This window comes from Rattus norvegicus, chromosome 1, assembly GCF_021556685.1.
Source record: "Rattus norvegicus strain SHRSP/BbbUtx chromosome 1, alternate assembly SHRSP_T2T, whole genome shotgun sequence".
Classification (NCBI taxonomy): Eukaryota; Metazoa; Chordata; class Mammalia; order Rodentia; family Muridae; genus Rattus; species Rattus norvegicus.
In genome coordinates, this window is record NC_141534.1 from 215,239,408 (window position 1) to 215,263,297 (window position 23,890).

Sequence of the window (23,890 nt, forward strand, 5' to 3'; positions counted from 1 at the left end):
TCTCTGGATGCTAACCCGAGGCATGAATACCCAGCTGGTGATAAAAGACGCCAGACATCACTGGAAAGGGCACCAGGCACAGGGTGAGGAAAGGGCGGCCTGCTCAGGTTCTAGGGCCTGTGAGATGGTCTGAGGGGTGGAGTGAACGGCAGTCATTGAGACTCAAGTCTGGCCCACCCTCCTCCCCCTCCTTAACAGCCTACTGTGGCCTTGTGAGCAATGTTCACACCCACAGTTTAGAGCATAGTAACACTCTGACCCACATTCCAAAGGAAAGTGATGCTGTTATCCCAGGTGGGAAGTAGAGTGCCCAGGCATTCCCAAGACTAACAGGCACACCCAGACACCACTAGGACACACTTGGGGATAGTGGATACAGGCCTGTAGTGGCACACAGACATCTTGACACAGGCCTACCTGTGCAAAAGCACTAACAACACACATGTCATTACTCAGACACAATTACATCCATGCTCCTGGAGACACAGGATAGCTTCTGCTTCCCGCTCCTTCTGAGCCCTGGAAGTGTAAGCACCCCCACAACACACACAATTCACATTTTTTTATACTTTGGAGCACGAACTGAAGATCCAACCCCAATCTCCTAATATCTCCCACCCAGCCTGGGCTCTCCTGGCCTCACTCCCCCACACAGCCCTTGGTGGGCCCCCTGAGGAGACTGAATTGCTGGGAAGACCCTTGAAAGGGTGCGGTGACCTCACAGGCTAGGCAGGAGCTGAGGCAGGCAGGCTGGGCGGGGCAGCCTGAGCTCATCAGATTCCAGCCTGATTCACTGGAGGAGCCAAAGGAGGGAGGATGGGGAAGAGCACTGGCCCAGGAGCTGGGGCTCTGGGGACCTGAGTGGGTTTTGGATCTGAGTGTCATGGTGGTGGCCCTTCCTGAAGAGTTCCCCCTGGGTAGGACTTAGGCCCCTAGGCTGAGCTGTGGGATGAGACAATCAGCCCCCGCCCTCCAGGCTGGGACTCCCCACCCTTCCTGGCCTTAGCAGCTGGATGTCTTTAGCTGGGGAGGTGACCTTCAGCCCATCTTGGAGCCTCCAGGTTCAGGCTGGCAGTTCGCTTGGTGGACTCTAAAGGTCAGGAAAGGCCACATTTGCCTGGTCCCAATGCATGGGACTGACAGGGTGACAGACCCACACCACCCTGCCAGCCTAAGCCTCTGCCAGAACGTGAGAATTCATGGCTGCCCAGAGCCTGGGTTGTTTTCTTGCTGAGACTGAGCCCTTTACTCCTTGCCATCCCCAGAAATCCTTGTGCTCTCAACTGAGGGATGCTCAAAGGGAGTGGGGGTGGGACCGAGCTGCCCAGACTCTGCTGCAGGGTGACAGGAAGAAAGGATGGGGGGCAGGGTGAGGGTACAGGAAGTGCCTTTCTTGGAACTCTGCACCAAAATAGACCATTCCATCCCTACTCTGGATCTGGTGTCCCACGGGGGAGGTGTGTGTCACCAAGGAGACCCTCACTGGGGAGGAGCGTGATCTGACCTCAGTCTGGCTTTTGCTTGCCAGCCCCCTCCACCCCCACCACAGCTCCGGGCTCCACTTTGAAGTCCCAACGTAAATATCATGTCTGCTTGGGTTCTCCTTCCTGGCCTCGGTCACAGACCCCAGACCTGGCTTCTGACTCAGCCAACCCCCAGAATACAGTACAGAGAGAGGAGGGAGGCTAGACCACCCAAGGGACGGTGACAAGAGAGACACTGCTGCACAGATGAGGGAGAGACGGGAGATGCAGAGACAGGAGGAAGCTGAGAGCAATGACAGACCCCAGACCAACAGGGGGACAATTCTTAGGTCAGGAGACCCCTGATACAGAGAGGACACAGAGAGATAGGCAGGAGAGGTGAAGACCAGGATCCTGGGGGACGAGGGTGCAGGAAAAAGAGGTGTGATGCAGGAAGAAAGTTCCTGATGTGTCGGCGTGGCAGAGATCAGAGAAGTTGGAACTGGAGTAACTGGGGAAAGATGTGGCAAAAAGGAACTCGCCCTGTGACAGTGGGACCAGTCGCCTTGGTCCCAGGCCTGGGTATATGTGGTCGGGGTGAGGACCTAGGAGTTTGGACTGGTTAGAGACATCCTCAACACACTAGGCTGACCCCATCGATCCTTCCCTTGTGCCGGTCTTCAGAAGAGCTGCCTGTACAACTCAGGCAGGGCTGGCCCTTCTGGCCTAGACCTGGGTTCCAGGATTCCCTTTCTTGAGGGCAGATGTGGCCAGATGTTCAGGTCAGGCATCTGCTAGGAGAGAGAACTGGGCTCCCAGCTGGACCTAGGCTGGATGTTCCAAGGAGCCATTTACTTCATTCTTGCAGCTGTGGGCACAGGTGTGAACTTGCTGGGACACCCAGCTGTGTACATGTGTAGCCACGCCAAGGTTGTGCAAACACATGCGTATGCACGATCCTGTGCACGCAAGTACATTGTCCTGTAGCCACATGCATACAAGGTCTCTATGACTAAGGCCCCGCTCTACCCTCAGCTACCCCCAGCTGTCAGAATTCTTTGGCTTCAAGGATGCTGAGGAGGGCCAAAACCCCTTCTTCCCAGTTTGAGTTCTCCAAACCTCTGTCTCCCACCCATCCTGTCCCCAGCAGCATGACCCCCCTCCCTGCAGGGCTGCCTTGCCAGAAGCACAAAGGGCGTGGCCCCAGCAGTGGGGAGGGGAGGAGGTTGCGAATGTTCTCTTTCCTCCTCCACTGCTGCCCAGGGTAAACCTCTCCCACCCACCCACCTTGGCTCCCACCCAAGACTGGGTGCCTCCCGCCCTCTTTCAGCCCTTCCTCCTGAAGCCTGAAAGCTGGGATGGTTTGAGAAGAGTTTAGATGGGGACTGAGGTGGGGGTGGGGACAAGAGAGAGAAGAGGAGGTGATTTGCACACAAAGCAATGTGCTGGCTCAGCAGGCCAGCAGGCCAAGATTCTTAAGGGTGCCTGCCCAGGGGGTGCCCCCAATCTTACCCAGCCCCCCCCCAGCTGTTCTGTGGGGCCCTTCTCTGGGCCAGCTATCCTTTAGACTACCTTTCCCACTCTGCTCTGGGTCTACAAATTGCATCCAAAACCATCTCCCTCTTGCATGTCCTGGACAAGGTTTCCTGGGAATATGGGCAGGACCACTATCACAGCAGGGAGACCCAGCCTTCTGGCTCCCACCGTGAGCAGAATTTGAGATGGTGCACCCTGTTACTCCCACCTCTAGTCCAGTCAGAAAGACACTAGCCTCAGGCCCCATTAAAGAACACAGCTGTGTTGGGGGACTCATCCCATTTGTTCCTTGCGGTGGTAACCCAAGCTGTCCCTGCCTTGGTTTGTCCTACAGAGAGTAGAGATACATTCTCTCTCTCTTTTTTTTTTTTTGGTTCTTTTTTTTTTTTTTTTCAGAGCTGGGGACCGAACCCAGGGCCTTGCGCTTCCTAGGCAAGCGCTCTACGACTGAGCTAAATCCCCAACCCCACATTCTCTCTTTTTTCTTTTCTTTTTTTTTTTTTTCTTTTTTTTTTTTTCCGGGGCTGGGGATCGAACCCAGGACCTTGCGCTTCCTAGGAAAGCGCTCTACCACTGAGCCAAATCCCCAACCCCAGTTACATTCTCAATATGCCACTCATTAGGGTGGCTTCCAGTGGCTGCCAGAGACCACTTAGGCCTTTGCTTACGTCCTCTGTCAAGCATCCAAATGTTTTAAGATTTATTTAGTTCATGTATGTGAGTACACTGTCGCTGTCTTCAGACACACCAGACAAGGGCATCAGAGCTCATAACAGATGGTTGTGAGCCACCATGTGGTTGCTGGGAATTGAACTCAGGACCTCTAGAAAGAGCAGTCAGTGCTCTTAACCACTGAGCCATCTCTCCAGCCCAAATCCAAATGTTTTATAAACGAGGTGATAAATGCTGTAATCCTAGCACTTGGTGGTAAAGGCAGAGAGATAACTTCAAGGTCATCCTTGGCTACATAGTAGTTTGAAGCTAGCCTGGGCAACATGAGACTTTGTTTAAAAAAAAAACTTCACATATACATCTACTTACCTATCCACCTATCCACTTACACATATGTGCATACATACCTACAAATATATATACTGCTACATACAAACATACATACATACATACATACATACATACATACATACATACATACATACATTGGTCCATTTATCCGTCCACCAATCCACCCATCCACCCACCCATCCATCCAATCCTTCCTCCCTCCTAACCATCCTTGTTTCCATGCATTCATTCATTCAGCTGTGTGTGTAGCAACCCATGTCCCCATGTGCCCGTCTACCTGTCACGTCTGTGTTTCTACCCATGTACTCACATCGTGCACCGTTCACCCGTGCGTATGACTATCCATCATCTGCCTGTCCATCCATCCATCCGTCCATCCGTCCATCCGTCCATCCATCCATCCGTCCATCCGTCCATCCATCCATCCATCCGTCCATCCGTCCATCCGTCCCCTCCATGCATCTCCATATCTGTCCACCATTCCCCATGCGTCCATTCACATATGGACCATGGAAGCTTTGATCACATCAGTTAGCATCTTCTCCGTGCTGTGGGTGAACACTATGAATCAGACTCAGCCAGAACAACAGAAAAAGAACCTCAAGCCCGCCCCCTCTTAAGCTCTTGTTCTCCACATTCTTGGTGCTCTCTGTTCATCCCCTTCCCCATCCCAACTAGGAAGGAAAGTGCTTAGGGCACCTCCACCCTACTTCTCCCCACCTGGGCACCAAAGTATGTCACCAACTCTTGGATCTACCGAATTTTATTTGTTGAAGCCAGAGGCGTGCCCTCATCCACCTCTCAGCCCCTTTCCTGCTTTGGCTCCCCTCCACTTAGAAGTAGGTCTAGCTAGTACATCTGGAAGTTGGCCTTTGACCCTCTTCCTTCTACTTGCTTTGCCTGCTCCCCCAGCCCAACTAAAACTGGGGTCCTGACCTCTGATCTGACCCACCCACTTGCCAGACATCCTACAGCCTCTTCTCAGACGCCCAGCACTGGCCATTGCCCGAAGCATGACTGGGTTCACCACACCCTTGGACCAGGCTCAGAACCGCCCCCAAGGAACCTCCAGAGGCTGCCTCCCCCAGCCCGGCCCGCCCTGTAGCCCAGCTCTCTAGCCAGATCCCTTCCCTTTCCCAGATGATTGCAGCAGACTCCTAACTGGTCCCTGGCTTTGGGTCCCATCACCCACCAACCATGGAGTTCCCTCGCCCTGACTCTCTTCCCATGGCATCCAATCCACAGTGGAGCTTCTGCCTCTCGGGCAGCTTCAATGCCTCCCACATCAGACCTATACACTCTCTCTCTCTCTCTCTCTCTCTCTCTCTCTCTCTCTCTCTCTCTCTCTCTCTCTCTCCCTCCCTCCCTCCCTCCCTCCCTCCCTCTGCTCCTTATTTTTCTCTCAGGCCAGACAAGGAAGTCCTTTGCATCCTCCAATCCCATCTGAACTCTCGGCCCAGGCCATTGTCCTGGTGTGCCAGCACTCAAGCTCTGCGGCAAGCAGTGGCTCTGGGTTCAAGTCTGAGCCTTGCCGATAATCCCCTCTAAAACACTCACCGCCTCAGTTTCCCCATCTACAAAAGACATGCACACCACCAGGAGCGTTCCGCTTCTGGGATGATCGGCATCAACAGGGTAGCTAGCAAGTGTGGAGAGCAAGCAGCGGCTCCAGGTAAATCCCAGCCTCCCAACCTTCAGGAGCCAGGCTCTTCACTTCTCTGCGCTCCTTCAGTCATTCAACAAGTCCCCACCCACAACAGCTTTTTATTCGTTTGTTTTGAGACAGGGTTTCTCTGTGTACCCCTGGTTTTCCTGAAACCCACTCTGTAGACCAGGCTGGCCTCAAACTCAGAGGTCTGCCTGCCTTGACCTCCCAAGTGCTGGGATTAAAGGCAAGCACCACCATGCTGGGCTTTTTGTTTGTTTTTCTTTTGTTTTGAAAGGTTTATTTATTTAATGTATGTGTGTACACTGTCATTGTCTTCAGACACACCAGAAGAGGGCATCACATTACCATTACAGATGGTTGTGAGCTTTACAAGGGATTGCTGGGAATTGAACTTAGGACCTTTAGAAAAGCAGTCAGTGCTCTTAACCACTGAGCCATCTCTCCAGGCCTGTTTTTTGTTTTTTTGTTTTGTTGTTGTTGTTGTTGTTGTTGTTGTTGTTGTTTTATTTGGTTGGTTGGTTTTGGTTTTTGTTGTTGTTTTGTTTTATCAGGGTTTCATTTATATTTTTACATCCCAGCCTGGCCTGAAACTCACTGTGCATCTAAGGATTACCTCAAATTTCTAATCCTCTGCCCCAACCTCTGAAGAACTGAGATTTCAAGCACTTCTTGCTAATTCTTACTTACAGTTCTTACCAAGCAAAGACTCTGGGCCCAGAGGCTCCAAGGCACAGTAGGGTCTCATGTGAGTCTGCTGTGGGCCTCAGGATGGGGGTCCACTGGGCACGTGACACGTGGCAATACCTGGAGATGGGTTTTTTTTTCTTTTTCTTTTTCTTTTTTTTTTTTTTCCGGAGCTGGGGACCGAACCCAGGGCCTTGCGTTTGCTAGGCAAGCGCTCTACCACTGAGCTAAATCCCCAGCCCCTGGAGATGGGTTTTTGTTGTCCTAACTGGAAGGATGCTATTCACGTATGAGCCAAAGTCAGTGCACAGAACAAACCACACATGATTATATATCTTGGAGTGTCAATAATGCCAGCTAAGATTGAGGGATTCTGGGTAGGATTCAGGTCGTAAGGGGGTTCAAGTCAAAGACAAAGGCTATGCCATGACAGTGAGTAATTGGTGAGGGGTGGGGAAGACCTCAGAGGAGGGTTGTGTGGGGGTTTGGGTCAGGGACTTTGCTGCTTCAACTGAGACCTGAGAAAGTAAAAGGCAGAGAGGCATTTGGATGTTGCAGGAAGGACGTTGCACGGAGAACACGGAATCAAAGGTCCTAAGCTCAATGCCTGGTGGGCCTGAGGCTTGGTCAAGGCCGAGTGGCTAGAAGACCACAGGAGAAGGACCAAGGGAGGAGGGGGGTGACTGAGCATTAGAGACAGATCCCATAGCAGGACTTTGGCTACCTCTGAGTGAGACATGGCCCCAGAGGGTTGTAAGCAGAGGAGTGGCTGGATCTGGCCAGGTTTGGTTTTTCCCTGTGTGTATGTGTATAAGATTATTTTATCAGTGTTTTGCCTGCATATACTATATGCACTACAAGTGTCCCCGGTGTATGGAAAAGGTCAGAGGAGGACATCAGATTCCCTGGAACTGGAGTTACAGATGATTATGAGCCTCCATGTGGGTAATGGGAACCCAGCCCTGGCTCTTTGCAAGAGCAGCAAGTACTCTTAACCACGGAGCCAGCTCTCCAGCCCTCTTTTTAAAGGTTTTCCCCATAAGGGAGAAAAGGAGGAAGAGGAAGGAGAGAGAGAGGAAAGAGGAGAGAGAGAGAGAAAAGAGAGAGGAGAGAGAGATTGCTTGATTGCAGGGCTCTAATTAGGGGATGGACAAAATTGTGACCAGGGTGGACAGGAAGGCAAAGGCGGTGCCATGAGGTAGTCGCACACTTGGTTTAGTTTTTGAAAATGATGCCAACAGGATTTGCCGAGATGCTGGACAAGGGGTGTGGGAGAAAGATAGAAGAGAAGGATGAGCTCAAGCTTTGGCTCCTGCACCGATGGAACGATGGATTCTGCTCTCCTGAGAAGGGGAGTAACCCTGCATGCTTTGAGCACAAGGCAAGGGCTGTATAAACAGCGGTTCTCACAGACTGGCTGTGTCTGCAGTGCCAACTCGGGCACTGTAAGGTAGGCAGTGAAAGCAGCTTGGGGATCGGTCCCCACTGGCATCTACATTTGCTCAAAAGACTGCCAACCATTTGTCCTGTGCTCTGCAGCTGACAAAATGCATATGCAAATAGGGAGTACTGTGGCACAGGGTCGGAGCTGAAGGACCTGCACACAGTTCTCCCCACTCGTGGAGGGGAACAATGGAAGCCAGGTGGGGTGGCCCACACCCATAGTACCAATACTACTCTAGTGAGACCTACACAAAAGGGAAGACATGGCAGAAAGAGAAGAGAAAGGGAGGGGAGAGAAGAGCAAGGGAAGTGAAATGAACAAGGAGAGGAGTGAGAGAGAGAGAGAGTGAGCTCTGTGTGTGTGTGTGTGTGTGTGTGTGTGTGTGTGTCACCCACTTAATCTCAGCATTTGAGAGGCAGAGGCAGTTGGATCTCTGTGAGTTCCAGACCAGCCAGAGCTACATAGTGAAAACCAATCTTTAAAAAGAGTGAGGTGGGGGCTGGAGAGATGGCTCAGTGGTTAAGAGCACTGACTGCCCTTCCAGAGGTCCTGAGTTCAATTCCCAGCAACCATATGGTGGCTCACAACCATCCATAATGAGATCTGATGCCCTATTCTGTTGTGTCTGAAGACAGCTACAGTGTACTTATATATAATAAATAAAATTTAAAAAAAGGGGGGTGAGGTGTAAGGGGGTGGGGTGGGACACAAGTAAAGGCTCAGAGATAGCCTTGAATTCACATAGGTCAATAGCAGAGTATCCAGACCAGGACAGTGTCCCAATGAGCAAAACTTCTCTTTCACTTTCTCATTCATAGTCCAGAGGCTTTTAGTGCTTTTAGAATCCAACCCAGGACCAGACAGATATCACTCTCTGCCACTAAGCCACATCCCCAGCTGGCTCAAAATCCGCTGAGACTGTAGAGTGTCCTGGGTTACAGGCGGGACGCAATGGAAAGAGTGGGAGTTCAAAGTCATCCTTGACTACACAGTGCGCTCCAGCTCAGCCTGGGCTACACATGAGACCTGGCCTCCAAAATCAAAAATAGGGCTGGAGAGATGCCCCAGCAGCTAAGAGCACTTCTTGCTTTTGCAGAGGACCCAAATTTGGTTCCCAGCACCCAAATGGTAGCTTACAAATACCTGTAACTCCAGTTCCCGGGAATCTGACACCCTCTCCCGACTTCAGAAGGTACCAGGCACACACATGGTGCACATGCATACATGCACATAAAACACTCATAAACAGAAAGCAATTATAAAAAAAAAAGTCAAAATAAACAAGAGTATAAAAGGTTACTGGTGTTGGGTGACTGTAGTGCCAGCAACTTAGAACCTAGGAGTCTGGGACAGTCTTGGCAACACAGCAAAATCCATCTCTTTAAAAAAAGGTAAAAGGGGGTTGGGGATTTAGCTCAGTGGTAGAGCACTTGCCTAGCACGTGCAAAGCCCTGGGTTCGGTCCCCAGCTCCGGAAAAAAAGAAAAGAAAAAAAAAAAAAGGTAAAAGGAGAATTCAGGGGTTAATCCTTCACACAGATTCCCAAGGCTACCCTGAGTGCTAACCCCAGTGTGCAAACCTCCGGAGGTTTCTAGGTAGGGCTGGAAGAGGACCCTGACCAGGCGATGCAGCAGGCCCTGAAAGTAAGGAAGACAGTGTGATGCCTGTGTCATACATGCCCATACATGATCGTGCACAGATCCCCTTCATAGCAGCCCTGCTCACCCTGAACCGAGCTCAGCCTCCATGGAGCCTAGTCATGCACCCTGCCCTCCTGCAGCAGGAGACCAGAGAGGCATTTCCTGTTTGGGGGCGGTCTCCTCCCCCTCTAAGTCCAGGTTCCCAGGGCCCCTGACTGAGCCAGGGTAAGGGGAGAGCAGCCCTTGGCCTCTCCTCACTCCCTAACCCCTAATGCTGGTCCTGCTGGAGCCAAAAAACTTAGGAGTGAGGTAGGCTGAGCGAAGGGGCTCATCAAATACATGTCTGGTTGAGGTTGTTCACATGGAGGTTATCAAGTTGATTCTCATGCAGGACCTAGGCAGAAATGGGCGGGGCTTCATAGTTTAGACCGTTTAGCTAGCATGCCACATCATCCTTGCTTGTCCACCTAAGGGCATACATAGCATGTCAGGAGAACTGCATGTGTGAGGCTAGGGTTTGGCGGCCTTAGATAGGGTGTCAGAGAAGATGCTCTTGACAGGAGTTGGAAGGAGTCACACACATATGTGTGATGAGAAAGAGCTGGCCCGATCATGTCGTTGAGCAGGGAGTGCAGCCTTATACTGATACTGGTGAATCCAGATTTCGGTCTTCGGGAGTCTCTCTGGAAGACAGTCTTATCCCAACTGCCTTAGCTGAAGACACTGCTGAAGTTTCAGAGTTGATTGGGGATGCCTTTCAGGCAGGCAGGTCCCCTTTCCTTGACTCTCAGCTTTGTAACGCCTAAGGTAGCCTGTTAGTTAACTGTACCTCTTCCCCTCCTCTGCCCTTCGCCTCTCACCCCAGAACCCCCCACCCCACTGCTTCCTGCTCCAGCAGCCCCCGGGGAGCTAGCAGGGGAGCTGGCAGCCGCCCCAGTCCACTCCTTACAAGGCGTGAGTCCGCCGGGCCCGCCCCCGGCCCTCCCGCCGGAGGCCTTGATCCCTCCCCCTGTCAAGAGCAGCGGCAGGCCCGAGCCCGGCCAGTCGGGGGGCGTCGCGATGCTGCTGCGCCTGCTGCTGGCCTGGGCGGCCGCGGTGCCCGCACTGGGCCAGGCCCCCTGGACGCCGGAGCCTAGAGCCGCCTGCGGCCCCAGCAGCTGCTACGCTCTCTTTCCCCGGCGCCGCACATTCCTGGAGGCTTGGCGGTCGTGCCGCGAATTGGGGGGCAACCTGGCCACACCGAGGACCCCGGAGGAGGCCCGACGTGTGGACAGCCTGGTGGGCGTCGGACCCGCCAACGGGCTGCTATGGATTGGGTTGCAGCGGCAGGCTCGGCAATGCCAGCCACAGCGCCCACTGCGGGGCTTCATATGGACCACGGGAGACCAGGACACCGCCTTCACTAACTGGGCCCAGCCGGCTACGGAAGGACCCTGCCCGGCCCAGCGCTGTGCTGCCCTTGAGGCCAGCGGAGAACATCGCTGGCTCGAAGGCTCGTGCACACTGGCTGTCGATGGCTACCTCTGCCAGTTTGGTTTTGAGGGTGCCTGTCCTGCCTTGCCGCTTGAGGTGGGCCAAGCCGGTCCAGCTATCTACACCACACCCTTCAACCTGGTTTCCAGTGAGTTCGAATGGCTACCCTTTGGCTCCGTGGCAGCTGTGCAGTGCCAAGCTGGCAGGGGAACGTCTCTGTTGTGTGTGAAACAACCTTCAGGTGGCGTTGGCTGGTCCCAGACTGGCCCACTGTGTCCAGGGACTGGCTGTGGTCCTGACAATGGGGGTTGCGAACATGAATGTGTGGAAGAGTTGGATGGCGGTATGTCCTGCCGCTGCAGTGAAGGCTTCCGTCTAGCAGCAGATGGGCACAGTTGTGAAGACCCTTGTGCCCAGGCCCCCTGTGAGCAGCAGTGTGAGCCTGGTGGGCCACAAGGCTACAGCTGCCACTGTCGCCTAGGCTTCCGGCCAGCTGAGGATGAGCCACACCGCTGCGTGGACACGGATGAGTGCCAGATTGCTGGTGTGTGCCAGCAGATGTGTGTCAACTATGTTGGTGGCTTTGAGTGTTACTGCAGGGAGGGTCATGAGCTTGAGGCAGATGGTATCAGTTGTAGCCCTGCAGGAGCTATGGGTGCCCAGGCTTCCCAGGATCTTAGAGACGAGTTGCTGGATGATGGAGAAGAAGGGGAGGATGAAGAGGAGCCCTGGGAGGACTTCGATGGCACCTGGACAGAGGAGCAGGGGACCCTATGGATGGCACCTACACATCCGCCTGACTTTGGCCTGCCCTATAGGCCCAACTTCCCACAGGATGGAGAGCCTCAGAGATTGCACCTGGAGCCTACCTGGCCACCCCCACTTAGCGCCCCCAGGGGCCCCTACCACTCCTCAGTGGTGTCTGCCACACGGCCCATGGTAATCTCTGCCACTCGACCCACACAACCTTCTGCCCGAAAGACCTCTGTTATTTCAGCCACACACCTACCCCTTAACCCTGTCCACCCACCTGCCCTAGCCCCTACCACACCTCCAGCCGTGCTCCCTGAGCACCAGATCCCCAAAATCAAGGCCAGTTATCCAGACTTGCCTTTTGGCCACAAGCCTGGGATAACCTCAGCCACTCACCCAGCACAGCCTCCTCCTCACCAGCCCCCCATCATCTCAACGAAATATCCCCAAGTCTTCCCTCCCCAGCAGGCCCCTATGTCTCCAGACACCCACACTATCACTAATTTGCCTCTAATCCCATCTCACCTTGACCCTGGGGATACCACTTCCCAAGCCGGTCACCATCCTTTGCTCCCAGATGTTCCAGGTATCAGAACCCAGGCTCCCCAGGTTTCTGTCTCAGCTCTCCAGCCCTCTCTGCCTACCAACTCCAGGTCTTCTGTCCATGAACCCCCTGTGCCTACTGCCAACCAGCCCCCAGCCTTCCCTTCTCCCCTGCCCCCTCAGAGCCCCATTAACCAGACCTCATCTATCAGCCCTACACACTCCTATTCCAGAGCCCCTCAGGTCCCAAGGGAAGGAGCTCCCAGTCCCAAATCAGTGCCAAGGCTGCACTCAGTGGCCCCCACAGCAGCTCCAACAGCCCTGGCAGAGTTGGGTCTTGCAGGCCAAAGCCAGAGAGATGACCGATGGCTGCTGGTGGCACTCTTGGTACCAACGTGTGTCTTCTTGGTGGTCCTGCTCGCATTGGGCATTGTGTACTGCACTCGCTGTGGCTCCCATACGCCCAACAAGCGTATCACTGACTGCTATCGCTGGGTCACGCATGCTGGGAACAAGAGCTCAACAGAACCCATGCCCCCCAGAGGCAGCCTTACAGGGGTACAGACCTGTAGAACCAGTGTGTGATGGAGTGCAGATACCCCTTGAGGGGTAGAAGGAAAGGACTTGCTTATGGCTGAGACCACACCAGGGAGTTATGAGAGCTGCCCAGATGGACAGAGAAGGTTCTGTTCCTTGAACCCAGCATTCATGGCAAAGGACACACTGAAGGACTCCAGGACCTCAAGGGGTGGGTGCTGGGATCTTCTCCAATAAATGGCGTGCCAACCTCACCCAAAGTCCGTGATCCCCGCTGATGCCTGAGGGAAGGGTCTGGGAGGCCTCAGGGGGAAATGGAGCTCCCTTCCATTTATCTAGGTAAGGTAAGAGCCCTTTAAGAGGAGATATACTTCACAATTTTCAGTGAAACGAGACAGGAGAGGGCAGGGCCTTGTCCAATGTCACACAGCAGGCCAAGTGGTCTTGGGGTTTGGTAAAGGAGACCGCCCCGTCTGTACTTGTTCCCCATTTTATTAAAATGCAAGGAAAATCTGGGGGAAGGTCTTGAGGTGAGGGCTCTGATGAACTGGAGTCCAGCTGGAGTTTGGGAATCTCAGGTAGGATGGGACTGGAGATTAGGAGAATAGAGACTAGAGATAAGAAGAGTCTCCAGTGGTCTGCTATTCTGAACTTTCTTCTGAACATTCTTTCTCATCGTCATAGGCTGCCCAGAAGTCTGGACAGGGAATCAGCCAAGGACTCAGCCACTTTAGGGATGTAGGTATGCCTAGATAGGTACCCAGGAGGCTGGGTTGGGGGAAGCCCAGTTCTACCTCCCTGGTCCACTTAGAAACAAGGCCTTCCCACTAGGGAATACATTTTACTCCTCACCCTGTGGGGTGAAAGTGGCACGCTAGGAAAGATCCTGGCAGACCCTAGCAGCTTGAAGGAAGACCCAAGATATTCAGGGCTGGTGTCTTGGTCAGAGATCACGAGTGTGGAGTATGAGATAACCTCCCCCCCCCCCCCATCCTCAGCTGACTGTCTTGGGGGGAAGGGACGGGACCTGGAAGAGGGAGGCGCCGGTTCCACCACCTCTATAATTTTTCAGCTCAGCCCTCTCGGGGCCTCTAATTAAGACTGGGCTGCACCCCCACCCCAGGCAGGTGAGGAGGGGTGGCCCAGCTCCCTTTCTCTACTCGAAGTTCCAATGCTACATTCTCGCCCAAGGATTGTATCCCGGGAGACCAGGAGAGGGAGTGCGGGGGCTGGGGACCAACTAGGAGTGGGGGTTCACAGAGGGGGGCAGAGGGAACGCACCGCCCGGGTAGCCACTCTCACGTTCCCCTAACTCAAACCAGACGCCCCTGCCAGATCCTTCCCAGCTTTAACCTCGGAGACTCAGTCGAGGGGGCGGGGGATTGATGGATGGAGTGGGGAGAGGTCGCCTGGTTTTCTAGAAAGCTTGGGCCTGAGGCACCACTTATGGAATGACACCGTCTGCTGGGACGGAGGTCTGAAGCTCCTTCCCATGACCCCTGGCAGAGGGTAGACAGCACCCTGAGGGAAAGAAAGAGTTAAATGCGCTGCAGTCCGCGGGAGGATGGGTGTGGGGAAGGGGGCCCAGAGCCGGCTCTTTGTCCTCTAGTAATGAGCACCAGATGCGGAGCTGCGTGCGGGCCTGAACAGACGGCCTCCCAGGGCAGAGCCCCCGCCTGCGCCCAGACTCAGGCTCCGCCTTAACCGAAAGCTGAATCTCAGGCTCCGCCCATTAACTCTCAGGCCTCATCTCACCTCAGCGCGGTGGAGGTGGCCTAGATTATGAGCCCCGCCCTCCCAATCAATGAGCCACGCCCCTTGGAGGCGGGGGAAGGGGGGTGGAAAACTCTCCGGAGTATTCCCGGAGGCCCCGCCCACCAAAACCATAGCCTCACCCCTCGCCAGCTCAAAGATGCCTTCAGAGCTATGGCTAGCCCCCTGCCTTATCAGCTCCCCCAGGACCCCGCCCATAACCAACAAGCTGCGTCTCCACATCTAGGCAGTAGCGGAGAGGAGAGCTGTTTATAAATCTTGTCTTCACCGAGGTAAGAACTCCGCCCAGGCTTTGCGCATTCTCGTGCTTCGTCCCGTCAGAGTCTGGGACTCTGCAGGATTTCCCTCCAAGACACAGACGCTGATCTTAAAAGACGCAAGCAAACTCCGCCCTCCAGGGAATTGAATTGCCCTCGAGTTATTCTTCAGACTCTGCCCCCGTACAGAGCTCAGGCCCGCAGATCTAACCCCAGGTAATATTCACTTGCTTAAACCCTCCTCTGTCTAGCCCTAAAAAGGTGCTCACAAGCCATGCCTCTTAATAATACCTTTAAATCGGATCCACCCAAGGAAGCCCTTTTAAGACTGCGAGATAGGGGGGTTGGGGATTTAGCTCAGTGGTAGAGCGCTTGCCTAGCAACCGCAAGGCCCTGGGTTCGGTCCCCAGCTCCGAAAAAAAGAAAAAAAAAAAAAAAAAGACTGCGAGATAGGTAAAGACGCCTATTGCCAAGCTTGACGGTCTGAGATCCATCCCTGGGACCCTCACCCGCAAATTGTCATGTGACCTCCACAAGCGCACTATCACCAATACAACACACACACACACACACACACACACAAATTTTAAAAAGCAATTTTTGAAAAGTCCTCTTGCTGGGCAGAGGTGGTGCATGCCTGTAATTCCAGCACTCAGGAGCCAGAGGCAGGTGGATCTCTGAGTTTGAGATCTGCCTGGTCTACAGAGTGAGTTCCTGGACAGCCAGGGCTTCACAGAGAAGAAGCCCTGTCTCAAAACAAAACAGACTCTCAGACAATCCAAAACCACCAAAAGCCTGTTCTCCAGACTCCTCAGAAGTACCTCCCACCCTGGGAAAGAAAACAGAAACTCTACCTTCCCACTCATGCTCCGCCTCTGGATTGTGGATAGCCCCTTCCACATATGTACTCTGCTTCCCTGGATGTGAAATACACCTGGCCGGTGCACACACACTCACCACACACACATGCACACACTCCAACCCTCTTACCTCTAAACAGAGAACCCCATCTCAGCTCTTTTTCCTCCTTATTCATACAGTTAGAGCCAGACAGTGTCAATGAGTGGCCATTTCGCGCCATCTGGCGTTGGTACCACAGACTTGCAGCCACTGGAAGGGTCTCCTAAAATGCATACATATTGTTCAATAATTGTTTGATTTGTTTGTGCTACTAAACACCTGCCGATCCCCTGTCCCACAGGACAAATATTCTTCCTCTTGTTTGGAATCCTGTACCCAAGGGGGCTTCATTTCAGTTGTCAAGTCACCCTATCAAGTGGCCCTGGAAAAACCTTTAAATTGGCTGGTAGAACTCAAATTGTTCCTCCCCATAATCCTGTTCTCAGAGGTGAAAGCACACTTTCTCAGCCGGAAGCCCAGAATCATTGAAGTGGGTTCCAGTGGTTCCATCAAGTGCTCTGAAGTATGGTATTTACTCTCTGTAGGGTGCGGTTTGGCTCTGAAGCCCTGTTCGGAAGCTGAAGGTGGTAGTTTTTAGGAAAGTGTTGACGTCAACCAGAATCTCAGTTCAGACTTCTTTTAGCCTAAACATGAACTAAAAATACTTTCCACCCACTGCTTCTGAGAGTATGTTTTAGAGGGCAGAAGTCCACAGGTTCCATAAAACTCTTTCAGGTACCTCTGGGGCCAACAGAGAGGAGAGGGGGAGGGACGGTCTTCCAGCCTGCTTCTACTGGTCACCCTTTCCCAACCTACTTCAGTTAGTGGTGAAGTTCAAACACTCACCACTCCTACAGGCCCCTGGAACAGGTTCAGGCCCAAGACTGCAAGCCAACTTCAGTACCCTTGCTACTCCGGGCAGTGGTAGCATTTGATGCAAATTGAAAATAACAGGGAATTTTCTGCCCTGTCCTAGCCCAAGACACACAGAGCCCAACTGAGAGCTGTAAGGACCATGATTTAGATGCCATTCTTGCTATCACATAACAGATATGGGAGCCAAAGGCATTGCCTGAGTTAGGGACCAGAATAGAAATAGAAGGCAGATTCAAAACCCTGTGGTATTTATTTATTATATATGTGAGGGTATATTTGTTATTATTTTAAAATGTGGGGGACTGAGGAGATGACTCAACAGTTAAGAACACTGACTGCGGGCTGGAGAGATGGCTCAGCGGTTAAGAGCACCCAACTACTCTTCCAGAGGTCCTGAGTTCAAATCCCAGCACCCACATGGTGGCTCACAACCATCTATAATGGGATCTGATGCCCTCTTCTGGTGTGTCTGAAGAGAGCTACAGTGTACCTATAATAAATAAATAAATAAATAAATAAATAAATAAATAAATAAATAAATCTTTTGAAAAAGGATCCTCCTTCCTTAAGTTGCTTTTAGCAGTGTCTTTTGTCACAGCAACCGACAACTAACACAGCCAGGTTCATGTGTGTGCATGTGCAAAGGCCAGAGATCAACCTGAGTGTCTTTCCTCAGGGATTGTCTACCTTACCTTTGGTGACAGGTCTCTCCCTGGGACTTCAGGCTGGCTGTCCAGGGAGCCTCAGGGATCCTGCAGTCTCTTTTTCCCCAACACTGGCATCAGATGCAAGAACCACCTAGCCTTTGACCCGGGTACTGGCGAGTGAACTCAGATCTCAATGCTCTCAAGGTAACCGCTTTACCAACTGTCTCTCCAGCTCCAGGAACTTTAGGGATTGATGGCATATGGAAGACTCTCAGGCTGACAGTACTGGGATTGACTTCTTCTCTCAGTAAGAGTTAACCACCTAGGGGCTGGGGATTTAGCTCAGTGGTAGAGCGCTTACCTAGGAAGTGCAAGGCCCTGGGTTCGGTCCCCAGCTCCGAAAAAAAGAACCAAAAAAAAAAAAAACAAAAACAAAAAACAAAAAAACCCAAAAAAACCAAAAAGAGTTAACCACCTGTTGCCCAGGTTGTGGGGGATGCCAGGAAATAAAACATCACCTCTTCGGTCCCCAGCTCCGAAAAAAAAGAACCAAAAATAAATAAATAAATAAATAAATAAAAAATAAAACATCACCTCTGTACAGGGGATCTGGACAGTGTGTCATCACAGGCTGCAGTATGGGGCCTGCAGCTCATGCTTAGCAGAGGTTTCGGAACCATCAGAGGTGTTCATGGGAAAGTCAGTCAACAGTAGGATCTGTCACTCTATGTCTTACAGGCTGGGTAGGTTCCAGCTTTGCTATTTAATGGCCGGGGGACCTCCAGCAAGTTTTCTACTTGTTCTGAGCTTGCCTGCTTGTCTGAAAAGTTGGGGAGGACCTTCTCTAGTAGTTACTGTGTCCTCCATCTATGGCTCAGGCCCCTGGCCATTCATCTCCTCAGTATCTTGAAACCCTGCTATGCTTCAGACTCCAGTAAGGTCAGGACACAAGTGGCACAGGGACACAAGGCAGAATCCATAATGAAATGGAAACTGAAGGGCTCTTTGGAAAGTTGGTTGGATGGTGTTTTGCCAGGGCAAACATGTGATGGAACATCTAGCTGAAGCAGACACAGGAGGGAGGATGTTCTGCTAAAGCAAGCATGGGAAAGGACGCACGATGAAGGATCCTTTGCTATCGACAGGCCTGTATTGATCCACCTTACACTGCATACTTGAGCTGCATTTGCTGGGACTCCATAGAGAGAAACGTACCCAAAAAAAACTTATGGTGGGGGAGGGGGTATGGGGGGGAGAATAACATTTGAAATGTAAATACATAAAATATCCAAGAAAAATAAAATTAAAAAAAAACTTGTGATGTGCTGCCTTCTTTGGACTCGGTGTGATTGGCAGAGTGATGTCAGCTGAGACAGACGCACGTCCAAGGCAAGACCCATGGAGGACACATGATGTTTGGAGGGAATAAATAGGACTGGATGGACAGTGGCGGAGGCTGAGCTTGGCTTGCTTCTAGAGCCAGCCGTGCAATGCCTGTGGGTCTCGTGTCTTTGCTGATTTTCACTTCGCTGAGAGAGGCACAGCCAAAAGCTTCTCTTGGCATTCTTCCTGGGCCCTCCTGCTGACTTGTGCTGAGGCTGAGGCCTGACTATCTCTGCTACGTCATGTCACCACCATTGCTAACCCCGCTCTACCAAACTCGACTGCTGCTGTATCTGTGAAGTGTTTGTAAGTGGATCAAGCTGACCTGTGAACTGAACGGCTGATTTCCAGACAACACAGATGGGAGTTGCTCTAAAGAACTGATCTTTTTATATAAGTACACTGTAGTTGTCTTCAGACACACCAGAAGACATCAGGTCTCATTACAGATGGTTGTGAGCCACCATGTGGTTGCTGGGAATTGAACTCAGGACCTCTGGAAGAGCAGTCAGTGCTCTTAACCACTGAGCCATCCCTCCAGCCCTAAAGAACTGTTCTAAACAGGTTCACTCCCCTCCTTTCCCTCTCCCCTGCTACCCCGTATCCTTTCTTTTCTGCTACCTCTGGTGGGTGGTGGACTAAAAGGGAGGTTAAAGCATACAGGAAGCATCATTAAAAATAAGGTTTGAAAAAAATTAAAGTTTACCCCATAAAGCAAGACCACTTGCAAACACACCAAAAAACTTCGCGAACAGAGGGCACTCATAGGGTGTCTTAGTCAGGGTTTCTATTGCTGTGATAAAACACCTTGACCAAAACAGGTTGGAGAGCAAAGGGTTTGTGTCAGCCTACAACTCCGAGGTACACTACTCTATCACTAAGGGAAGTCAGGCAGGAGCTCAGGGAGGACAGGAACCTGGAGTCGGGAACTGAAGCAGAGGTCATGGAAAAATACTGCTTATTGGTTGGCTTCTTGTGGCTTTCTCAGCTTGCCTTGTTACAGCACCAGGACTGTCAGCCAGAGGTGGTACCACTCAGAATGGGCTAAGCCCTCCCTCCCACATCCATCATTAAGCAAGAAAATGCACTAAGACATCTAGTGGAGACATTTTCTCAGTTATGATTTCCTCTTCCAAAATGACTCTAGTTTAATGTTAAGTGGACAGAAAATTAGCCAGCATGGCAGACAATAGATCTGGCCTGAAGGTAGGTAGTGGGGGAATTGGGCTGTGAAGGAGACAAAACTGAGAGGAACGGGCACACAGAGGTAAGAGGACCCAGAGAGGGACTGAAAGGGAAGGAGAGGGGGAGGCCATTAAGATGTCTGAAGTTGGGTTGGGGATTTGGCTCAGTGGTAGAGTGCTTGCCTAGCAAGCACAAGGCCCTGGGTTCAGTCCCCAGCTCCGAAAAAAAGAAAAAAAAAGATGTCTGAGGTTTTTGGTTTTATTTTTTTTTTAAGATTTTGTTGTTATTTAAGATTTATTTATTTTATGTATATGAATACACTCTAGCTGTCTTCAGACACCAGAAGAGGGCATCAGATCTCATTACAGATGGTTGTGAGCCACCAAGTGGTTGCTGGGAATTGAACTCAGGACCTCTGGGAGAGCAGTCAGTGCTCTTAACCACTGAGCCACCTCTCTAGCAAAAGATTTAAAGTTTTGTTTTGTTGTGTTTTTCGAGACAAGGCCTTTCTGTGTAGCCCTGGCTGTCCAGAACTAGCTTTGCAAATCTGACTTGCCTCAAACTCACAGAGATCCATTTCCCTCTACCTCTCAAGTGCTGGGAGGAAGAGCGTATGGCACCATCACTATGTGTATGTTACATGTATGTCTCTGTGTAGGTTGGAGCACAGGAACACAGTATGACTGGAGGCCAGGAAAGGGAGTCATGTCCCCAGAACTGGAGTTATAGGCGTTTAGGAGCCACCAGCTGATCATTGAACTTGGTAAGTGCTCTTCACCACTGAGCCACCCCTCCAGCTCTGACTTCTGAGTTTTCCTTATCCCCTTGGGTGGTGTCATTTATTCAGGTGGTGATGGAAATCCATGAGGAGGTATCATGGTCAGTGGTTTGCTCCTGCCTCATGCTGAACTTTGATCTACAGTGTAACAGCACCGAGAGGTGATGAGGCCTAGTGGCAAGTACTTGAGTTGTGTGTGTGGACTGAGACATCCTGTTTGTCAGCACTGAGTTCCAAGTATTTGGCTGTTATCCTTGGATTGCCCAAGTCATGGACACTGGCATCTGCAACTCCAGCCAGAGGTCCTGGCTGACAATGTGAGTTTGTCTGTTCATCATATGGTGCTGCTGAAAGAACCCCCCAAAAATTGTCAGGGGTGTCCACAGTGAGCCCTGACGCTATACTAGTCCAGGGAAATAGCCAGAACTAACTCGTTTTCTGTTTCTGTATCTGGATATCACAGTCTGGGTGATTTATAGTATTAGAAGTATACAGGCTGGAGAGATGGCTCAGCGGTTAAGAGCACCCGACTACTCTTCCAGAGGTCATGAGTTCAATTCCCAGCAACCACATGGTGGCTCACAACCATCTGTAAAGAGATCCAATGTCCTCTTCTGATGTATCTGAAGACAGCTACAGTGTACTTATATATAATAAGTGAATAAATCTTAAAAAAAAAAAGAAGAAGTATACTTACCCTGGGCAGTGGTGGTGCATGCCTTCAACTCCAGCACTTTGGAGGCCAAAGCAGGTGGATCTCTGTGAGTTTGAGGCCAGCCTGGTTTACAGAACTAATTTCAGGCCAGCCAGGGGATGCGTGTGTGTGTGTGTGTGTGTGTGTGTGTGTGTGTGTGTGTGTGTGTGTGTGTGTGTGTACGCGCACGCGCGCGCGCGCACACACACACACACACACACAGAGCCCTGTCTTTAAAAAAAAATCCAAAAAATTGTCCCTCATCCCTGCCACCTAAATTTATGAATATGAAATACCCCAATACATGACCTTAGCAGGTCACTCTGTCCTGAGAGACCCACATCTGACATACTGCCACCACCCTGCCTTCAGCCGACATCGTAAAAGGCACACCAAGCTGTAGAGGTCACGGGGCAGTGGCCTGGGCTCAGCTATTATCTCTTTTCTTATTTCTCCCAGCTCCTGTTTTTATTTGGGAAGTGGGGGGAGTGGTTTGTTTATTTTTGTTTTTTGAGAAAGGGTCTCAGGTACCAGAGTCTGGACTGGAACTCACTACATAGTCTAAAGTGACCTTGAACTCCTGATTCTTCTGCTTTCACTTCCTAGTTCTGGGATCCCAGGGCTGTGCTTCCACCCCGTGGAGAAGTGGGATCGATGTTCTCTCCGCTTACGCCTGATGTCTGTATAAGAACCTTCAGCTGTGCCTCTGTGCGACAACTGTTCTTGTCCATGCAGCAGCTGCCAGGCATGAGGGGACCCAGGCCCCAGAAATCCATGAGTGGCTGCTCTAATCGACGTCTCTAGTTAGTCCTATGCCAGACCTGTGCATGGAGAGACTCCAAAGAATCCAGCTGGACTCCGGAGAGCTCCAGAGGAAGCCGTCTATGTGGTAGGCAGAGATGGGAGTCTGCATTGTGCTTTGACTGCATTCTTCACCCACAGCTGCAAAAAGGAGATGGCAAGGACCGTAGTTCCTTCTTGGTTTGGTTGGGTTTTTTTTCAAGACAGGGTTTCTCTGTATAACCCTGGCTGTCCTGGGATTCGCTCTGTAGACCAGGTTAGTCTCAAACTCACAGAGATCTGCCTGCCTCTGCCTCCTGAATGCTGGCATTAAAGCTGTGTGCCACCACTGCCTGATAATTAATAGAGGTTGTTGGTAATAGAAATGAAGGGGAAAATAGAGACTTAAATAAACTACATTTTACCCCTTTTTCGTTGAAGTCTGGAAGTAGGCAACCAGGAGCGATTCGGGACCCCCCACTGAGCCAATAGGAACCCAGGATCTTTTATCTTGGTATTACTATTCTCTGCACACGGCTGCAATTTTCAAAGTTACCTCCAGATCCAAGAGAACTGCTGGAGTTCCGGCTGTCACATGCACAGTCCCGTGTGAATACAGGATGGGTGGAGTAAAAGAAAACAAAAAGCAACAGCTTTCCCCAACATCGTTTCTATCTTAAAAGACATCATTAGAAATCCCTTCTCGGGGCTGGGGATTTAGCTCAGTGGTAGAGCGCTTACCTAGGAAGCACAAGGCCCTGGGTTCGGTCCCCAGCTCCGAAAAAAAAAAGAACCAAAAAAAAAAAAAAAAAAAAAAAAAAAGAAATCCCTTCTCGCTCCTTCTGATTGTGTCTTAGAATTATGTCACACTATAGATGCAAGGGAGGATCGACATGTTGTCTATGGCCGGAGTCATTGCCATCTAGGGTACAATTGGATTCCTACTATTGAGGGAGAAGGGTGGGTGAGCACTTGGCAGCTATGGTATTAGAGGAGGAGGAGGAGGAGGAAGGACAGCGGCCTCCCCAGGAAGTCTTCTTCTTCTTCTTCTTCTTCTTTTTTTTTTTTTTTTTGGTTCTTTTTTTTTCGGAGCTGGGGATCGAACCCAGGGCCTTGCGCTTCCTAGGCAAGCGCTCTACCACTGAGCTAAATCCCCAACCCCGGAAGACTTCTTGGTATTTGGGGCACTGTAAGGTTTTCTACTTCAGTTATTGGTTTGTTTATTTATTATGTGGAGTCTCATGTGTCCCAGGCTAATCTTGAACTCCATACTTAGCTGAGGATGACCTTGAACATCCAACCTCCTGCTTCTACCTTCTGAACACTGACGATAGACTCACATTACCATGCTTGCTATTCAGTGTTGAAGGTGGAACCCTGGGCCTCTTGCCTGCTAGACAAGCGCTGTACCCACTGAGCTAGACTTCATTGCAGATAGCAGGACTTTGGCCAAGTCCTACTAAGTCTTCATGTAAAGCTGCCTTCTCCCTTCTCAACTATTCACCGTGGCTCCAGTTTAAACACATATGGGCCTAGAGCCACGGGATCTTTGCTTCTGTTTTCCCCATACTACTCAAAGTCAGGGAATTGATTACATTCATGTTTCTCCCCAGCCTAGCACTCTTGTGCAGTAGACACCGTGAGCAAACTCTGCATACGACGATGACGCTTCAGACACATTCCTGTGCTACCCTCCAAGAGCGAGGCCCTTCCTCTGTTCTTTATTCTCTTTCTTTAGATTCCGTTCTGGCTTGTCCTGCTTCAGCTTTGTGTCCCTCAACTTGCCCCAGCTCAATGGCCACAGTGGAAGTGTATTTGGTTTACAGCCCTTAGCTTTCTCCCCACAGTGAGAG

General features: G+C 51.3%; 1 protein-coding gene across 1 annotated transcript; it reads left to right on the top strand.

Annotated features, from left to right (window-relative positions):
* Window positions 1–10,469: 10,469 nt before the first annotated feature.
* Window positions 10,470–13,034, top strand: Cd248 (CD248 molecule). The gene has a single exon (NM_001106325.1). It carries the CDS (start codon window positions 10,518–10,520, stop codon window positions 12,810–12,812), a length of 2,295 nt encoding a protein of 764 aa, NP_001099795.1. The 5' UTR covers window positions 10,470–10,517; the 3' UTR covers window positions 12,813–13,034.
* The last annotated feature ends 10,856 nt before the right edge of the window (window positions 13,035–23,890 follow it).

Bases quoted from the DNA above. Each gene is read 5' to 3' on its own strand.
- Cd248 (NM_001106325.1), top strand. From the start codon at position 10,518: ATGCTGCTGCGCCTGCTGCTGGCCTGGGCGGCCGCGGTGCCCGCACTG.